The sequence below is a fragment of the Motacilla alba genome, chromosome 13 (assembly GCF_015832195.1).
Source record: "Motacilla alba alba isolate MOTALB_02 chromosome 13, Motacilla_alba_V1.0_pri, whole genome shotgun sequence".
Lineage (NCBI taxonomy): Eukaryota > Metazoa > Chordata > Aves > Passeriformes > Motacillidae > Motacilla > Motacilla alba.
In genome coordinates, this window is record NC_052028.1 from 13,523,612 (window position 1) to 13,543,377 (window position 19,766).

Here is a 19,766-nt window from a genome sequence, read left to right on the forward strand (position 1 = left end):
AGAGCCTGGGAATTCTTTTTGATGTGCCAGTGCAAACTGAGCCTTCTTGGATGTGATCTGACAGGACTGCAGCCCAGGGCTGCACAGCTGAAGAGTCAGATGTGTTTTTTCCAAAGAGAAGCTTTGTAAGACATCAATATTTAAAATCAGAAAAACAAATAAACTAAAGGCAGTGGTTGATTGAGGGGAAAAGAGAGGTCACTGTCTGACAGATCAGGCATTACTCTCCAGAAAGGATTTCAGTTTTTCAGCCAAAAGCCTTTGGTCTTTCTTTTGATTAGGTTGATCGGTAAAAGTGTGAGCAATTCATTATTTTTCTTAAAATCCTGTTTTTTCTAGGTGTATTTTGCAGGTTAGGAGTGGGCACATCTTTTCGTGACCTTAGAGCAGCTGGTATTTCCCTTTAGGCAGAATCACTGTTGTGTCTTACATGCAGGTGAAGCCCCCCAGTGAATGGCCAAATAATCCATAATCCAAACACACACTAATTGCTGTGAGAGGCCAGGTACCTTCAGCTGAAGCTGATTTAGGGTCTTGGTGTCCGTGGTTAGAAGGCAGTGAGTTGATGAGATGAGCCACAACAGCGTTCCTCTGCTGCTTTCCATGGCTGGGTGTTCAGAGCCTGTATCCTCCCATTTTTTGCAGAACATCCCTCACTCTTTAAATGAAGTCAAGGCCACACAGGGCAGTGGCATGCATGTTGTCACAGCTGGCTTGAGAAGCATCTTTGATTGCATGTCTGCTGTTGCTTCAAGCCATAATATTTTATCTGTGTCCTGCTACCTTCTGAAAACCCCAGCTCCTCCTGCAAACTGACTTTTGCTCTTTATTTTGTGAAGATCCCAACTGTTATTTATAAATGATGAGCCTTGATGTTGGTACAAAGTTGGGGGAGCAGGAGCCTTCTTGTTTCTCTCTGCAACATTATCTATTATGCAGCATGCTGGGAGGTGCAGCTTAGGTGAAGCAGAAGAAACAGGAACACACAGGCAGGACCCTTCCTGTGCCCTTTGCTGGTAGGAGCCACTGGTTGGGTGCCTTCACTGATCAGTTCTGTTCCTCCAGAGTTTGGGAAGGACTTCAGGAATAAAAACACCGGCAGAAAAATAGCTTTTCAAAACAGGAGACAACAGTCAGGCTGAGCCACCATGCTGATTGCCCAAAGAGTAATCGGGGTCCTTGGCTCTGATATTCTTCCCTGGGCTCTGTTTTCCCTTCACACATCCCATTCTGTTTGGCTGCTTTTACCATTATTCACCATTTCCCCAAAGAACTTTCCTGTCTTCTTCCAGGCATGGAAAAAGCATCTGCTGCTTTTTCTGCCAGCCTGACATCTCTTGAAATCCCACTCCCCAGCTCCCCAGTGGAGCTGGTTAGGGATGTATTTTTGCTCACAGGCTGTACCACAGCAACACCCTGTGCTCTCTTCTCTCTTCACCCCTGGGCAGATACTCAGGAGTGTCTGTTGACTGGCAGCCACAAGATCCACCCAAATCCCAACACAAACATCCTGCTCTTGCACTTGTGCTGCTGATCACACCTTTGCTGCTGTGCTCTCTCTGTGGGTACATGTGTGCAGTGTGGCAATGTCCAGCCTGATTTAGGATCTTCCCTCCAGATCAGCCCAACTTCACGTCCCACGCTTAACTACATTTGTCATTTTACCTGTCAAAGTACCCTCTCACCTCAGCTCTTGGACTTTCAGCCTCTCCAAAGCAGTGGAGGTTTGCAGTTCTTCCCCTCTGAGACAGCTCCTGTCTGACATTAACTCACACATGAACTGTTCCAGCTCTGCAGCCCAGAGCTCGGCCCCTCTGTTTATCCTTGGGAGGAAGGCTCTGTCTGGTCATGCAGACCCACAGAGCATCCTTCTTAAAGGCAGCTATTGATCATTTCAGCAGAGGAAACAAAGTGACTGGGCTTCAGCAATTCAAAACCAGTTTGTGCTGATGTTTCTGTGACCCCGTAACCCTTTATCGTAATTAAAGCAGATAAATCACTTTGGTATCAGAGGTACAATCATAGGCCCAGCCTTCCTTTCCTGCCCTTCCCCTACAGGGTTAACTGAGCATATTTTTACAATAAATATTCCCACAACAAGGCCTAAATATGGTTTTCATCAATCATTTTATAGCTGCTTCCAACCTGTCACACCAGAGTAGGCGTTTACAGCAGCTCCGGAAAAAAAAATGCAGAAAAACCGCAAATAAAAGAATTGAAATAGAAAAGCTGAATTTCCTACCAGGAACGGTCAGATAATCTTTCTTTGTGTCTTGTACAGTGGCAAGTGGACAGTCTCCAATGAATAAATAATTGCAGATCCAGGAAATGAGATTATTACTCCCATGGAGCAGTTGAAAAGGAGAGTTCACTGTGCCCTTCAGACATATTTCCTGAAGCACAATCCTGCATTTACCTATGGAGCACAGCAAACCTGAACAATGGGGCTCATAAAGAAGATCTTTTTAATTGTGACAGGAGCCCAGAAACTGAAACACTTTTATTGCAGGAACATGTCTGGGCTGCACCTTGTCATTTCACAGGCCAGATGCATGGGAGAGAACTCCAGTGGGTAATCACAGAAGTGAGGATGGCTGCCTGCATCTTGCCTCCCAGCCCTCACCATGCTGTAATATAGTTGCTTTTGCAGTGTAATTGCTTTCTCTGCAGGGCTTCTTCCTATTGATTCTGCTTGTGTGGATTTAAATGGTTTGCAGGTTGTAACTAGACTCAGGTTGGTCTGCACCTCCACTGCTCTGTGCTAGGCAGCTCACGTGGCAGTTCTGAGAGACTTCAAAGCTGTCTAGATAGCATCACTCCCTCGCCTGCACGTATATATTTGATTGGAAGAGAGGGGCTGGATCAGATAAGTTCAGAACATCAATAAATACATGTATTTTGTTTGGTGACACTTGTTCAATTTGAGTCTTTTTCCCAGGAAGCAGCTTGTGTTGTGTCATTTTTTCGGCGCGCTCTGTAAATGCTCTGCATCTGCAACTGTCAAGGCTGGTGCCATCCCCTAGCAGCACCATCTGCTCGCTCACAGAGTGCTTTTTGCACAGATAAAAAATGTGAGGTGTTACTCATAATTAGGCAAATCACATGCTGTGATCTGTGATTGATTTGGTTCCTGTTGCTGGTTACCTCGCATATGTCTGTGTGTCCGTAAGTATTGTCTACATACCAGCATATGGATGCAGATGAATCACAAATCCTTTCTCCCCAATCCAGACAGATGGAAATGTTTTCCCTTCTTCTTATTAGCAGCAGCTGAATTTCAGTCACACCAGGGGCCTCTGCTAGGAGCTTGCCTGTGTTTCGTGCTGTACACACACCCGTAAGTTGGCATGGCCATTTATAATCTAATACAAGAAGCAAGCCATCCATGACATGCAGCAAAGGAAAGCTGTAATTTCAAAGCAGTGCTCAGGTATCCACGTTATTAGCCTTCCTGGAGAAAAATACCTGGATATATAACTTGGCATTACACAGTGCAGTAACAGAATGCCTAAAAGGACGTGTGAGCATTGCAGAGCCCCAGTGTCTCTGCTGAATCTGACTTCTGGGAAATATTGCTGTGCTTTTCTTAGTAATGACAGTATGTGCTCTTAAACATGTGTTCACCTCACTGACTGAGATCTTAATTGTTTCTGGTTGTAGTATGGTCCAAGTAGTGCTGGTGGTAAGGGAAAGTAACTCAGAAATTAGTAGTTCTGCATAATTTTGATATTGTCTTCTAATGTCTTTTATAGATAGTGAAATATGATTTACTGGCAGTTTAAAAAGATGTTTAAGGCAGGCAGTAGGGACACCAGAAAGGCCATAAAAATGAAAACACATGAACAGAGGTCTGCACGCTTGACTGGAGTAAAAGTTACAAGCAGTGGAGTAGCTGTAGAGTTGGATGATTTAGAATATTTTTAAGCCTCAGCAGAGCTCTCTTCTTTTCTCTCCCTCTCTCCTGTGCCTACCTACAGTGTGTTTACTTCAGCAGGAGATCTGTCACCACTGGACTCTGATCATAACTAGGACAGCCCAAGGCAGAAAATAGGATATAACTTAGCACAAATCCACAGTCCTGCTGCTGCACCACCTCCTTGCAGACAAGGATCAGATTGGAGCAGCAGCAGCTGCAGCCTGGCTTTTCTGCAGAGGAATTCAAGGAAATTGAAATGTTTAGAGAATACTTGGGTTGATTTTATGCTGGAAGGGCTGAGCAATGTGCTGAGAACCCAGGTATGCTGTTGACCTGTTTTAGAGCATTGGCTTGAGCCTGGCTTTGTTTGTGCAAGGGAGAGCTGTTCCCCAAGGGTGCCAAGTTAATCACCAGCACACGTTTGATTGACTCTGGTGTGTCTCTTTTGGGTGAATTCTCAGTGCAGGGAAGAGCTTGAAGCATTTTCAGAGTTAGCTGGTGGTTTCAGAAGTTGTGCTGCTCTCTTCAATTCAGCCTCTGCCTTACCAGAGAGCTCCTGGAGCTGAGCTTGCTTCAATGCATCAGACTTTTTTCCAAAGCCAGTAATGATCCCTTCAGTCCTACCTACAGAGAAAGTTTTGTGAATGTGCAGCAGCCTTCAGATGTTACAAACACCTGATGTTTGTAAAGCAGATCAGATGCTACAAACCCAGATTTCCCACCCCTGTGGATACTGAATAGAACTCCAACATGCACAGTTGCATTTTATTTTCATGTGTATGTCTGTTGGTTTCATCAAGTCGCCTGTGGTTTTCCTTATAATATAAGTCAGTGAAGTAAAAAAGAAAGAACAGCAATGAAGTCAAGGCAGATGTAATGCCTTGGAAATTTTTCAGTGTTGTTTTTTAATATCAGCAGACATGGTGTAATTTAATTTTCAGAAGAGTCTCAGCTGCAAAGTAGCTGATTAGGCATCTTGAAGAAGCAGCCAATCTCTCAAAACACTCTGTTCATGAGATTATTACAGGTATTCTTCTGAAGAGAGAAACCCCTAGATTGCCAGAAATAAATCACTTTGAAGGATACAAACCCCCTCGGGTAGCCTTCCCGAAGAGGAACCCAGTCATTTAGATCTCACAGCACAGACCTGCCTTCTTTGCACTTCAAAAAGAAGAGTCGAAGATAATTGCTTTAATGGAGCAGAAGGAAATTTATCTTTTGTTTCTATTGTTATTAAAATGAACTTGAAGAAGTGCCATAAAAGAGAGGGGTTTGTGGCATTGGACATAAAGCTCAGACCTGCACTATCCGTGCCTTTAGAATATGTCACATTGGGTGGGAGCTTCATGGTACTGCAAAACAGATCATCCTGTGAAGGTGACTGAACCTTGTTTGCACAGAAAACAGAACTTGAATATTTTTATTTTTTGTTACAACTTCTGACTTGATAAAAAGTCAGAAGTTGTATCACAGCACACTAAGCTCATGGTGCTTCATTTATGTTTTTGAGTGCCCAGTGCAGTTCAGGGCTGTGTCAGCTCTGTCACTGAGCCAGCTTACGTGACCTGGCTACATTCCACTTGTGATAAAGTTTGTTTCCTGGAAGAAGAAGATGCAAACTATATTTTGTTACATCTCCACTGAACCTACTGCCTGCCTCCTAAAAATCACCATCTTCAGACACACATCTAGCACATACTGGGGCATTTTAAAGCGTTTGTTTTAATCTGTTTTTTAGCAATTCTGTTCACAGTTTGCTTTCATTCTGCTGTGAAAAGCTTACATTGTCAAATCAGAAGTTTTACTAAGAAAGGGATTTAGTAACATGAACATTATGTTCAGCTCTTTGAAGGACAAAATCAAGATGAAAAGAGACTCAGTGATTAAACAACAAAAAGTATGTTTAAATCATATTAAGGGCTATTTTCAATCTATCACCTAAGGATTTAGCTACATGCCTTAAATTTTTGTGCCAGGAAGCTTCTGGGGAAAATCCTGTTGTTGCAGTGGGTATCTAGGACAGAAACTGGAGGAAGAGCTTTTGACATAGAAACAGTAATGGTTGGTTTGCAAGTCATGAAGTCTAGATTTTCTGCTGGTTTAGATGAAGGCCAGGCTGCTGTTCCAAGCAGGACCTTAGGGATGGGGTTCATTAGATACTCCTCAGGTTTTTTTCTTCACAGCCAAAGTTAGATGCTGTGCAGTGCTTCCAGGTTGCTCTTCAGGAGGTGCATGGTGTCTGTACAGTGTTCTGTGAGCTTTGCTGAGGCTCATGGTGGTGCAAGTTGCCTGATCCCTGCAGCATCTCTCATCAGCTCTGAAAGGGTTTTACTCAGTCTCCTCCTAACTCTCGATTTTAGGGGCCCAACTCTGAACTTTTCCAGCATCAGACACTCTCCAAAGGAGTTTCTGTCTCCAAGGCAGGAGGAAGTGCACACCTGGGGACCGGTCCTGTTTTTTTTTACTGTGCTCACAGCGTGTTCTGGAGACCTTTGTGGTTTGGAAACTCCAAACCTCACTGAGGTATTCCTGGTGCTTCCCTTTGAAAGAGGAGCAAGTGGCATGGGACCGTGCAGAACTGGGTCAGGAAGACTCATGTAAGCATGTCTGTGTCAACTGACCAAAAGTGACAGAGTCAGGGTCACCAGGTCACCTTTCCTGGTGGGTCAGGGGACATGCCTGACACCTGCACTAATGAGCTGCACACTGTGTGGTGTCCTCGCAGTGCTCTGGGCCTGGCCATGCAAATTGAAACTACAGAGGTGGGATGCCTTTGTGGCTTTTCATTAGAGGTTTGCCATTCTTAATGAAGAACATTTCAGGCGCCCTAAAATTATTGCTTTGTCTCTCAGTCATTGGGCAATGAATTCTTGCTGCTCCAAAGCAGAAAAAAACTGAGGTGCAGCTCTGAGCTGTCCCTACCAGTGGAAAATGCAGTGCAGGAAAGTGTCACTGCTGTTATTGCTGTTAGCACATTAAGCTGCTGGTTGGATTTGAAGAAAGGAATATATTTATTACCCACACAAAACTTCCCCTTGGAACAGCACCCAAGGGTGCAGGCAGGTGAGTGCTGCTTGTGCCTGTAGGCCAGAAGCAGGAGAGCTCTTGCTGGCTGCCTGCCTTACAGAAAACAAGCTTTTGCCCTCTGACAGTCCAGCTGAGCACAGAGCATTCTTTGCTTCCTGTAATGTCAGTGAGAGGTGGGGTTGAGCAGGAAAATGGTGCTCTGAGTGACTTCTCCACAGACTGCTCCTTGCCAACCTAGAGTATGCTTTAAGATTTTATTTTTACCATTATTTTGTCAAGCCTGCAGGAAATTCACCATTTCCATTATTACCACAAGCTTCACTTGGCACTTACTGTGTGAAGTCTGTGAATCCATAGGATCAGATCAAAGCTGTTCCTTTTGACCATCTGAACTACAAACACCAACTGTGAGGCATTATTTTTAAGTTGCCTGTAAAAAATTTAAAAGGATTTCCAAATATTTTTAATAATTCCCTAAAACAGTCTAAGGACATCTGTTAAAGTACTGAATTTCCCAGAAGACAGCAGTAGTTGGGATTGCTTCAGCTGCAAATTAAGGTTGTCAGTCAAAGGGCTTTTTCTGTTTCAGTCTCTGATCTGGGAGTTTTTAGCATCTCTTCCAAAGTGAGCCAAAGAAAGACAGCTAGTGAGCTGTTCTGGCTTGTTTTGCCATGTGTTTAACCTAGCAAACAGTAAGTTGATACCTTTTGTGAAGTTTTCTATATTTTACTGGATACCTCTGCTTGGTGAGGAACCAAGCTATGCAGTTTTGACATATTTTTGCACTTTTCATATTCTTTCTTGAGCAGCATGTGTCCAATGTTTTAATATATTGAGTAGTTGTGGCAAATGCTATTGTGTGTCTGCAAACATTGGAATTATTTTAAGGCACTGGCTCTGCTTAATGAGGAGCTGGAGTAAGAGGCAGAATGATGTATTTACTCTCCAGGATTTCCTGCAGAGATGAATAGTAGGTTCGTGGTGAGCTGAAAAGACATGACCAGCCCAAAGAGTCTTTAAAAGATGTGCTTGTTTATTGCATGCTGATATTCCAACTCCAGCTCCATCAAGGACTATGACAGTTTATGAAAATATTGCTTCTCTACATAACTGTTTTATTGTGGTGCTGATGCCATACTGATCTAGATTTCCACCTGCTCATATGCATCAGAATACTTCATTTTGTGTCATGGTAACATGAAAGTGTAAAAGAAGGGGAAGGCTTTGTCTTTTCAGTTGTAAATCCTAACTGGCTTTTAAAGCTTTCATTTTTTTGTTCTGTGTGATTGAAAGAAGCTGGCATCATCACCAAGCTTGCAACAGAGGAAACTTTTTTTTTTTAATGTTCAGTGTTTAAAAGATGTCAGTGTTATTTCCTTTGTAAACAGAAGATGATGGATAGAAAATCTGCCGAATTTTCAGCAAAAGGGAATAATTTCCTCAGCTCTTTTTCATTCCTTAATGGAAAAAGAATTATGGAAATGAGAGCAGGCATTGCATTAAGTGCTTCCAATGTTCTTTCCCTGCAGACCAATAAAAACATAACTCCTCCATTAGGGAAATTTAGGGTTTTTTTGAAAGCTGTGTGAATTTGAGTTCTGAATGAGTGAATGAGATGACTGTGCTGGGGTAAACATTTCCAGGTCGGATTCTGTATTTTAAGCCTTTTCTAGATGGATACCAGCTCTTTCCTTGTCTTGTAGGTTTTCTTCAGAGCAACTCTTTCTGTGACTTCTTACATTGGCTTATCTTGTAATACCTCTGTGGTGCAATCTCATATTACAAAGAGCAGAAACAGTTTTCAAAGTCATGGGAATTGAACTATTTTTCTTGCCTGACTGTGAACTAGAGTTCTTGGCTTTTTCAAAACACTCCAGCTGCTTGAAAACTCCATAAGCAAAATTCAAACAGTACAAGTAAAAAAAAAAAAAAAAAAAAAAAAAAAAACAAAACTTTTCTGTGCTTCCTATGGTGTTTTATAGTAGTTATGGTCTCACCCATAACTATAAATTATGCAGATTGTAGCTGTCTACCTTTAAAAATACTCTTTATGTGTAAGTGGGAAATAAATTTGCAGCAGTAAACTGCTGTTCCTGGGTGTGTTCAAATCAGGTCCCTGAGCAGGGGGGGATCCAAGTGAAGCCATCTTTTCTTTCTCAGCTGTTACCCATAAAATAGTAATAAATGATCAGCATTCATTTCTAGAAGTTCTAGAAGATAACAAAAATTAGAGGAGAATCATTACAAGTCATTATCACTGATCCTTACTTACAAATTATTATTCATAATTCAGTTTTATATACAATAATACTTCAGGTGTCAGACACATTGCAGAAGTATAGAAGGATGATTTGTCCTCATGTAGCGTAGGAGGGGACAGAGGCACCAAGAGCTTCTGACACTTGTCCAAGATCTGGAAATGATTAAGTGGAATTATTTTTTTTCAATATTATTTTTATTTATTTGTAAGTAGTCTGGATGTAGCCAAAATGTTCTGGTTAATTGATCAAATAAACCCCATTTTCCTCTTTATTGCTGAAGGGTTGCCCATGGGAACGTGCTGCAAAAACAGTGAAGGCAACAAATGTAATTACTGTGACTACTTGGTCACGTGAGCCCGGTTTTATTTTAGTTTTTTGGGGTTTATTTTCTGGAAACACTGCTGGGAATTGTTTGTCCATCACTAGAGTGTTCCCTGAAGACCCAGTCCACTACAGGACTCCCAGGAATGATTTCTGTGATCCTGTTACATTTCATATGCAGACAGCTTAGTCCTTCTGCCATGATCCAGAAAAAATGGCATCTATGAAAATATTGTATTCATTACAAATTCAGGAGGCAAGGAGAACATGCCTGACCCACACAATTCTCTGTCCCCACCCTGATTATTCATTCCTAATGGAAAAATTTTGAAATGCTGGAAAAAAAGACATTGGACATAAAAATTTTCAACTTCTTGCTGATCTTTTTGCTGTTTTATCTCCTCTGCCTCTCCTGTGTCTCAGTCAGTCGATGAGTTTGATCAGCTGCATGCTTTGGGCATTATGAAGAGATGCTGGTGGTGAATCTCCACCTCTCACATTCGATTTTTGGCTGATTTGATTTGGGGTCACCCCGTGCTGGTGCTGGGGGTGGCTGATGGCCCCTGAGCAGGCAGCTGTGCGGGCTGGGGCTGCCTGTGGAGAACACGAGCTCCCCAGAGCCTCGGCTGTTTGCACACAGGAGCAGCCAGATGGCTGGAGCTGTGGGTTTGCTGTGGCTTCACTCTGCAGGAGAAATACCTGAGATGGATGTTGCCAGGTCGCTGCGTGGCTCCTGTGTGCTACCAGCTGCTCTGGCTCTTCTCTCTGAGCTGTGTTTAAAGCATTACAATGAGAAATTGGTAGGACTCTCTGTGGTTGAGTGGAAGTGGGGAAGAGTTTGTGTCTCGTGTTCTGCAGACCCAGTGGGATGGGTCTGGTCACAAGCTGGCATCCCAGCCCACAGTGTGGTGGGGAAACCTGCCAGGTGGTTTACAAGTGCTTTGACATCTAAGGCACTCTCCACATGTAAATCCCATTTTCTCCTCCCCAGCCCTTGGGCATGGCTCGCTCACATGGTGGGCACACACTGTCACCCACTAGAGTCATTGGATGCTGTAATTTTGCAGATTTGCCTCTGAAATGCACTGCTGCAGTCCACCACCCTCCAGAAACACCTTTGGGGAGCTTAGGTCAGGTCCCATATCACCTTTTAAAATTACAGGCTGGTTGGTAGAGGCAGTCATCCCTAAAGCAAGGCACTGCCTGGGCCAGCCAGAGCTGTGGTGTCCACTCTGGGCTTATCCTGGACAGGAGGAGTTACTGCAGGGTAGGTGCACCCCAGCCATGCCCCCAGCCTTGGGGACAGTGCTGGGCACAGCTCCAGCTGTCTCACCCAGGCAACCATCCCCAGCTCACAGACTTGGTCTTGTTCCAGGGCAACCCACTGTACTTCCAGTCCGCCAGGAACGTGACCGTGAACATCCTCAACGAGAAGACAAAAGTCCTCACTCGCCTTGTAACAGGTAAGGAGGGGGAAAGGCTGCTTGGTGGGATGAGGGAGGCATGAAAGTGGGTGTTTTGGGATGCTATGCTGGCTTCAGACAGCGCACAGAGCAGAGCCTGGGTGTCTTGTGGAGTAGAAATGAAAACTTTACTCCATTATGTAGAAACAAAGCCAGAGACAGGAAAGCTGTGCTGGAGAGGCAGCTGGCTGGGGCTCTCTGACAATGAAGCAGACCATCATTTTCATCTGAAAGCCAGTCCAGAGTTAGAAATGTTTGTTGTATGACATCAGGGTCAAGAGGAACATACGCTAGGCTGACATTTCTGTTGTAACAAGCACAAGTTTTTCCTAAGACATTTATAACTTGCCTGAAATCTCGGGAACTCTGGAGTCTAACTGTGGCAACAGTTTGCAATTTAAAGTCCTTCTGCTGAAGAAGAACTCCCTTTGCACCCAAACAAGAGTGTCTTGGGGGGGAAATGGGTGTTTTTTAAAACCTCGGTGAACATCAGCCTTTGAATGAATGAATGAATAATTTGGGTTGAAAGAGTGTAATGCATTATATCAGGAATATGGCACTGTATATATGCTATAAAATATATATTTGATATGGGGCAGAGATATATTTACTGAGATTTATGCATGGACTGTGAGAAGTATTGGTGTGTGGCAAGGGCAGTAATCCATAAACATATTTCTAAGTTGAGACTGGGTTGCTTGGTTTGCTTATGTAACATCTTGGCCTTTAGTCACAGTATTAAATAATTAAATATGCAGCTGCAGTGAGCAATTATTTAGGCAGCATGTGTGAAACTTGCCTGGAGGAAGGAAATAAATTCGACCCCAGGCTCCCTGATTCTCACATTCAGAATGAAGGTCTTCGGTTTGTTGGTTCTCCATGTATTTTCAAGAGCGTGTTTGGTTCACTTAAGCACCTCTGTGTCACGACAGTTTGGGAATCAGTGATACCTCCCAGTGTGATGCTCTGGTTATTGAGCTTTTTATGCATTCAGCACCAGCTTTGGTTTCACAGTGGAGCAAAGATGTGGTCCCATGCAGTGCCTACTGCAAGGATGAGTGGGGAGGTGTTTAATAAGCAAGACACAAATCAGATTTTTACTGGCTTTTCTCAGTGTGGCTGCACGGGTTTTAAAGTATTCCCAGGGATCTCAGTATGGCCTCGCTTGTCTGAAGTGCAAACCACATGCATGATTCTGTGTGTCCAGGTGCCAGCACAGGTGACCTGTGCAGGGAAATGCTGGGTAGGGATGGAGTTTTTAAGAAAATACTGGCTTTCAAGTGTTATTTCTCCCATCTGGTGAGAAATGAGACTGGTCTTGAGGACCGCCGTAATGAATACAAATTCCAATCACCTGCCTCGTGCAGGATGATATTCCAGGAGGGCTGTGGCTTAGATGGTGTTGGGAGGGCTGATGAGTGGTGAATTGTCCAAAGTCTGGCCTAGGTCAGTAACCCAGGGCAGCCTTTTTGTAACTCTTGGCAGCCTTTGAGCCGCAAACCTGCACAGAATGGCTGTTCAGGCAGCTGATGTTTATCAGCCCCCACAAGAAAACGCATTGCCAGAGGCTTTCCAGCACTGCAGGGCACAGCAGCCTGCAGGAAAAGAGGCAGAATTGAAATAAGATCCTCAAAGGAAAGTTCTACTTGTCTAAAAACTTTCTGCAGTGTGAGAGGATGCCATTTTTCTTGGCCTGCACATGATTGAAGGGGTCTAAAACAAAACAAAGCATTTGGTCCTGTGCTGGTGTTTGTCTTTTTTTTCTTTTTTTTTTTTTTTTAATTGGGCTGTGCATGACACTGATAGAATTTCAATCCAGATATGTTTAAAAGCTAGAAAACCAGGAATCTTTTACACAGCAGCATCAATCCAAGCAAAATGGACCCAGGAGCTCTTGATGCCTCTTGTACCTGCACCAATGCTCTCAAGGCATGGCTGGATATGTTCATTGCTGTTTCACAGATGGGTCTGTCTTTTTATAAAAATATCCCAGCTATCCCAAGTTCAATGGTGGTTTTATGGCACACATAAGCATTACAAAAGCATAAGCAGAAATAGTTGAGCAAGTGGTTACTTGGGTAGAAAACTGCCCTTTCCTAATAAGTTCTAAAAAGCCTCCCTGTTTGGTGTCTCTGATGCAATTTGTTGAGCTATTATTTCTCAGCAAATGGGTTTATTGAATGTATGAAGCTACTGTGTCATTTTCTTACACTTTTCCCTAAAGTAAAGCTTCTTCCCCCTAGGTCCCCAAGCAGTGGAAGCGCACAGCCAAAAATTTGAGGTGAAAACCCTCTCTGGAAAATTGCTGTTTTCTGCAGATGACAACGAAGTGGTGGTTGGAGCAGAGAGACTGAGAGTTCTAGGTAAGAGATTGTTCATTAAGCCACAGTTTTAATATGCACCTCTTCAAATCTGAGTATAGTTTTGCCTGACTTTCCTTCCTACTTGCTGAAAGCTTCTTTTGGAGATAAAACCGTCTCCTGTCTTTATGGCTTTGAATCTCCTCCAAGCAGATAAAGGCCAGGAGTTTCTGTGTGAGGGCTTTCTTAACTTGCACAGATTGTTCTTTCCCCTCCAGAAAAAAACTCCCCTGGAAGTGGTTTGTCTGGCTGAGCGAAATAGCTTTAAAGCCAGTTTTGGAACCTGAACAACTTCTATTTCTTGGATCTGGGGTGGAGGACAGTGACAGTGAGGGGTTGCCCCTGGGATGTGCCCATGTCTGCAGTCACTGTGCCAAGGGGAACCTCAGGGTTCATGGGTTTGGTGCCAGCACTGCCACCAGCTCCTCCTTCATTCTGAAACAAACACCAGGAGGATTTGCCTCCCCAGCTGTGCTGCCTGCCAGGCTTTATTCCTAATAAAGTAGGGATAAATGGTAATTCCTAATGGAAACTGGGGATACACTCTGGGTTTGGGATGTAAGGGTTCTTTTTTATTTCTTTGGATTTTTTTTGGTCATTAATTGGAGAAACAAGATAGTTGTGGCAATTGAAAATTTTGAAATGTGTTTGATAGTTATATCAAATTAACTGTCTGGAACTTGAATTTTTGTGCTACTGGTTCAATCCACGCTCTTTGGTTAGTCTGGGATTTGGTCAGGAATGTTTTCACACATGAGCAGAGTGGGTAGCTCAGCATCGTTCACAGTCACACAGCAGAGCTGCTGGTCTCTGTGGAGGCAAATATCTGTTTTATAGTGACTTGTTTTGGATGCATCTTTTCATTCCAAACTGTTCCTTACTTCTCTTGTAAAAACAGATCAATAAGGAGCTTGGAATTATATATAGATAGTATTTTTTATTATTGTTATTATAATTTCTAGCTGTTTAATAGTATATTATGTATAATGTAAATGAGACTTGGTATCCAACCCTTAACATTTTTTGCTGCCTGATGTCCTGCTGTTCTGGATGGTTCCTGTTTGTGGACAGGGTGGGTGGAGCTCTCTGCAGATCACTGTTGTTACACACTGGACTAGTTCAGTCACCAGCTATAAAAAGTTAGGTGGGCTTCACAGGATAAATGTTCAACTTCACCAAATTAAGAGTATCTTTGTTAGCTTAGAACTTTGAAGAGGCCCATTCAAAATTCTTGTGGTGTTGCAGAGCTGGGGACATTTGTAACAGTCCGTGTCCTCCAACAAAGCTCCCTTCACACTGCACCTTTCAGAGCTACTTCATGCAGGGTAGATGAAGTCAGGAAGCAACAGTTTTTTAAGTGTTTTCTTGGACACCTTAAAATAAGAGAGGTTTACATTGTTGATTTAAAAAAATACAGAACCTTCTCCTTACAAGCTGCAAGTACTCCTTTTCAGATTATAAACTTTAAAAAAATTGCTTTTAAGTTCCTCTATACTTTCAAGAAACTAGGAATTAATTTTGATATCTATTTTGTGTTACTGCCTTGTTTTAGTCTCCAGAATAAACAGCATCAAAAATCTGCTGATCACTGTAGTGCACTTTGATTTTTACCTGTAACAGAGTGTTTCTCGAGGTTGGTTTGACTTTTGCAGATCTATCAGAAAAGAAAAAATAAAATTATACTCCTGGTGATGTTACATAGCAAGTATTCCAATGACCTTGAGCTGAAATGCTTTCTGAGTTCATTCTTGGCTTTGTTTTTCTCCAGCTTTGCTTCCCCAATCTAATTTTATCTCCAAAAGTGTTTGCCGTGGCTGTTTGCCATGCTGGGAAGTGTTACACCATATGTTCGTGTTTCTTGCAGTGTTTTTGTCTGCTCTGAAGGCCAGTCCGAGTTGCAGCACACAAATTCCTTTGATCACTCCTCTGGTGTTTGGGCTCTCAGGTGCTGCTGGGATGTGTCTGCTGACACCCATCTAGGCCATGTAAATAATTTCAGCTTGTTCTTGGTAGTACTGAACACGTACTTCTTGTAGAGGCAAGTGTGTGTCAACAACCTGGCATGAAAGTCATCCCACAGAGGTCAGAGCAGCAGTTCTTGTGGCCAGCTTTGAATATTGCCAGAGACAATAACTCTTTTCTTTGTACAGACTCCAGAGTTTTTTTCTGGAAGTTTGTGCTACAAACCGATGCTGAATCCTTGTCCTGAGAAAAGAGGTGCTCTCCTGTTTTGAAATGAACCCTGCTCTGGGTATCTAGAGGGTTTTTCAACATTAGCAAGGGATGAAAAAGGGGAAGAATACACAGAATTATAGATTAAAAACAAATGCAAGTAGGACATAGCATTTGATGGTGCTTCAAAAAGCTGTGCATCATGGGCAGTGCAGATTTCCATATGAAAGTGCTTTTTATTTGATTTGTATTTTGGGGAGTTATTTCTGATTTATGAGCATTAAAGGACACAGAAAGAGAGAGCTGACCACCTCTGCTTTTCATGAATGACGTAATTTAGAGTACTTCAGTGATTTTATTTGATACAGGGAATCCAGTCAAACCTGTCATCATAGGAGAGGCTGGAGGATGACAGGAGCTTCTGTCTGAGGGGAAGGGCAGATCTGAGCCCTCTGGCCATGGTGAGCCCTGGTAACACTGACACAAGCTTGTGCAGACACAAAAAAATCCCCTCTGCCTTGCTCAAGTTGGGAGCTCAGCACTGCCTGGGTCCAGATAACCCTGAGGGAGCTTGTGTTTGCCTGCAAGAACCCTAAAAAAACTGAGCCCTACAACGACTCCACTCTGCCCTTTTACTTCTGAGCTCCTCTGCCAGTGCTCGTGTGCGGATGGGATGGGGTGGGATGGGGTGGGATGGGATGGGATGGGATGGGATGGGATGGGATGGGATGGGATGGGATGGGATGGGATGGGATGGCAGCACATTCTCACTCTTAGCATCCCGTTCCTCCCCAAATGGAATCTGAGCACCCCGTGGTCTTTTGAAAGATCCCACAGCAAAGCTCAGAGCTGCTCTCCTTCCCCCTAACCTCAGCTCTGCCTTTGCAAGGCTTGGATTTCTGAAGGCAAACTCTGCCCCTTCTCTGCCCGTGGTGCCCTTGGGGGTGTGTGGGGAGATGTGCAGCCCCAGCCGTGGTCAGCAGAGCTTTGGGCAAACCCCAGGCACACAGAGCTCACACCTGGCTGGAGCCCCCAGGGGCTCCTAACACAGACCCTTGTAGGGGAGATAAATGAGCTGCTCCTAATTGAATTTGTATTTGCTGCCTCATCCTCACTCCCTCCCTCCCTCCCTCCAGAAATGAAACGTGTCCAGACCATCTGAAAAATAGGGTGTAAGAAACATTCTTTGGTTAAAAGAGTATTAAAAATAACTTTGATATATATTAATTACAATTTCATTTAATAGCTTATTGAACATTATAGCATTTATAAATAAAAGACAATCATAAAGCATTATTCTGACTGTTAATTAGCTCTATTTATTCTCCAGATTAGTTTTTAAATATGCCCTCTAGATGCCACTTGATACTAATTAACAGAGTTACATTATTATCTCTATAGAAAGGCATTTTTAATTAAATCTAAAGCAATTTAAATTAGCATGAGTTTTTACAGAAATTAAACTCTGGTCAGATGCTTAATTTAGCCTTATAAGACAACATCTGATGACATGCCAGTGTCAGTTCTCCCACGGGCCGTGACATCTTTTTTATTTGAGATTATTTTTTGAAATTTGTTTTCAGGGAAACTTGCCACTATGCTCCGGTGTTTAATATTTATGATGGATTTAACCAATTTTTTTTTTTGAAGGCTAAATGTTGATGGGAATCCACATGCATTGCAGTGAGCTGAGATAATACCACAAAAGCCACACTTCTGCAGCTTACAGGAGTCTGGCAGTCCCTGGGTTTGTGTGGGAGGTGGGATTGCATGGGCTGGATGTTGTCCCCTTACAAATCTTCCAAGCTTTTTAACCACTGTTAAAATTACTGTTTTACTTTCCAGCAAGGATGGGACTAATCACAACCCCACAGGGTCCCTTCTCTGTAGCAGAACAATACAGGGATTGCTCCCACTCCCCAGAAAATGTCTCTCAAACATTTGGATTAGCATGGCAGAAGCTTTTCTTCTAACGGAGCCTAATGGTAAAGATTTGGCTAAAGCCTTCTCCTGTGACAAACCCTAACTAAAATAGCTGCATTTAGAGTGGGATGCCTTTCATCTCCCAGAATAAAGACTGCAGGAGCAGTGTGAGCCAGCCCAGCACCATGGCTGATTTAAAAGCACCTTTGATCTCACCAACCTTTCCCAACCTTCCTGTCAAATAATTAGCCATTAGTTCCATTTCTACCTTGTAGCTTCTTTTCCACTGAAGCCAGCCCCCTTTGGGCAGTGAACCATGAGGAGCATGTCAATGCTGACCACAGCTTAGACTTTTAGGACTGTTAGTTTGGGAACATTTTTTTTTTTTTGTTCAAGTTTCTCTCCAGCTGTCTGGGAATGCACCTGGAAAGAGGAATCAGCTGTTGAAAGGTTATTGCAAATTTATTAATAATTTTGGAGTAATTAAATCCAAGGCACATTTCCAGCATTTTATTTATGAGCTGTTTTTAAGGAGTTTAGAGGATTTAGTGGAGGAAAACCAACAATAAAAGCAGTGTGGTCCAGGAGTGCATGGCTATTTACAAGAGCATGCAGTGACAGGAGGAAGAGGAATGGCTTTAAACTGAAAGAAGTTAGATTTAGATTAGATATAATAAAAAATGAGATACTGTGAGGGTGGTGAGGCACTGGAATGGGCTGCCCAGAGAAGCTGTGGGTGCCCCATTCAGGTTGGATGGAACTCAGAGCAACCTGGTCTAGTGGAAGATGTCCCTGCCTGTGACAAAGAAATTGAAACAAAATGACCTTTAATGTCCATTCCAGGGCAAATCATTCTGTCATTCTGTGACTCTTGTGACGGGAGAGAGCTCTTTTAAATGGCAGTGTTGGAGCTGTTGTTGGGGACCTGGTCTGCATTTGTAGAACACAAGGTGCTGTGGCTTGTTACTCATGGAAGGGTTAAAAAAGCCTTTGCAATAACATCCTTCACTTTGGTCAAGAGGAGAACAGGATTTAAGGTGGATGTTAGTGAGCTACACACATCTGTGTAAGCTTCCCCAGCCTCCTTAAGCTTCCCATCTACAACACTCTCAGGGTTCCATGTATTAATATTAGCTTGATCTGGGAGGAGCCCTGCAGAGCTGAGGCTGCAGCACCAGCCTGGTTAGAGAACTCTGCTCACATTTCCTCCTTATTAAACTTTTAGGGACTTCTTGGCATGTCCTTTTCAGCTTTTACTTGCTGCAGTAGTTACAGCAGGATAACTTTAATGACTGCAAGAGTAGTTCTATTTCATTAAATAATCCACAGAGGTATTTGACTGGTATCAGTCATTTCAGAGGGTGGGGTAAGCTAGAAATGTAACAGTTTCCAGGAACTACCACCCATTTTTACAGCATGTACCCTTCTTCAGCAGCGATTATTTATGGATCAGAACATGCACGGTTGCCCTTTACAGCAGCCATTATCATTTCCAAATGGCATTTTGCTGATGTGTTGGTGGCAGAGGGAACAACTCTGGTAGCCAAATGTTGAAATCAGGCCTGACCCAGAGAAGAAATGGAGCTTTCTGGTCTCACCACTGAGTCTGCTGCAGCCGTATGCCTGAGGGCAAATGCCAAGCTTCAATCTTTGTAGTGTGGATTTTGGGCATTGCCCTGAAAAACATGTCCTTGCTACAGGTCTGTAAGCAGCCTTATGAAAGGAGCCCTGGTGCTGCAATACTCATGCCTTATGAAACTGAGACGTTTTCCTACTCTCATCCTTTTCCTTTACAAAGGCAATGGAGGGGAAGGTGCTGTTAACCCAAAGGACGGGGAACTTCTCTGGGATACCTCACTGGGATGCCTTGCTGTGCCTCTGGACCAAACTGCACCATCAGATTGGGGCCACAGCCCTTTCCCAGTTCTCCCAGTTGCAAATAAGCTCCAGCTTGCTTAGGCTGCTTCTGAGCTCCTTCTGTGCTCTCAGCCAGAGAAAGGAATGAGCCCCAGCCGGCGGGGACAGGCATTTGACCTTTTGCTGGAGATATATGAACTTCTCTAGGAAGCAGCTGCAATCCTCAGAGCTCCCTGCCCACAGGTAATTAGGCAGCAGCACTAATGCAGTCCTGGAGCAATTGCCAAGCTGTCGTGGTGGTTGGTGCTGCAGGAAAGGGAATAAAACGAGGGGAGCAGGGAAATGTGCTGACAAATGAAGGTAGCGGGGTTTAGCAGGGGCACTAGCCAGGCTGGAAAGTGCCTCCTCTGTCTCTAGCTCTCAGTTGTGGCAGAGCCATTCTGTCAGATTTCCTTCAGCTCGTTGC

The 19,766-nt window shown here is 43.5% G+C and overlaps 1 protein-coding gene across 14 annotated transcripts in view; it reads left to right on the top strand.

Moving 5' to 3' along the window:
- SGCD (sarcoglycan delta) overlaps positions 1–19,766 on the top strand; it is a 308,234-nt gene that overhangs the window by 249,006 nt on the left and 39,462 nt on the right. For all 14 annotated transcript variants that reach the window (XM_038150509.1, XM_038150498.1, XM_038150503.1 and 11 more), the window contains 2 exons: positions 10,901–10,988; positions 13,232–13,351. In XM_038150509.1, the coding sequence (XP_038006437.1) occupies positions 10,901–10,988; positions 13,232–13,351 (208 nt within the window). The remainder of the gene's footprint in view (positions 1–10,900; positions 10,989–13,231; positions 13,352–19,766) is intronic.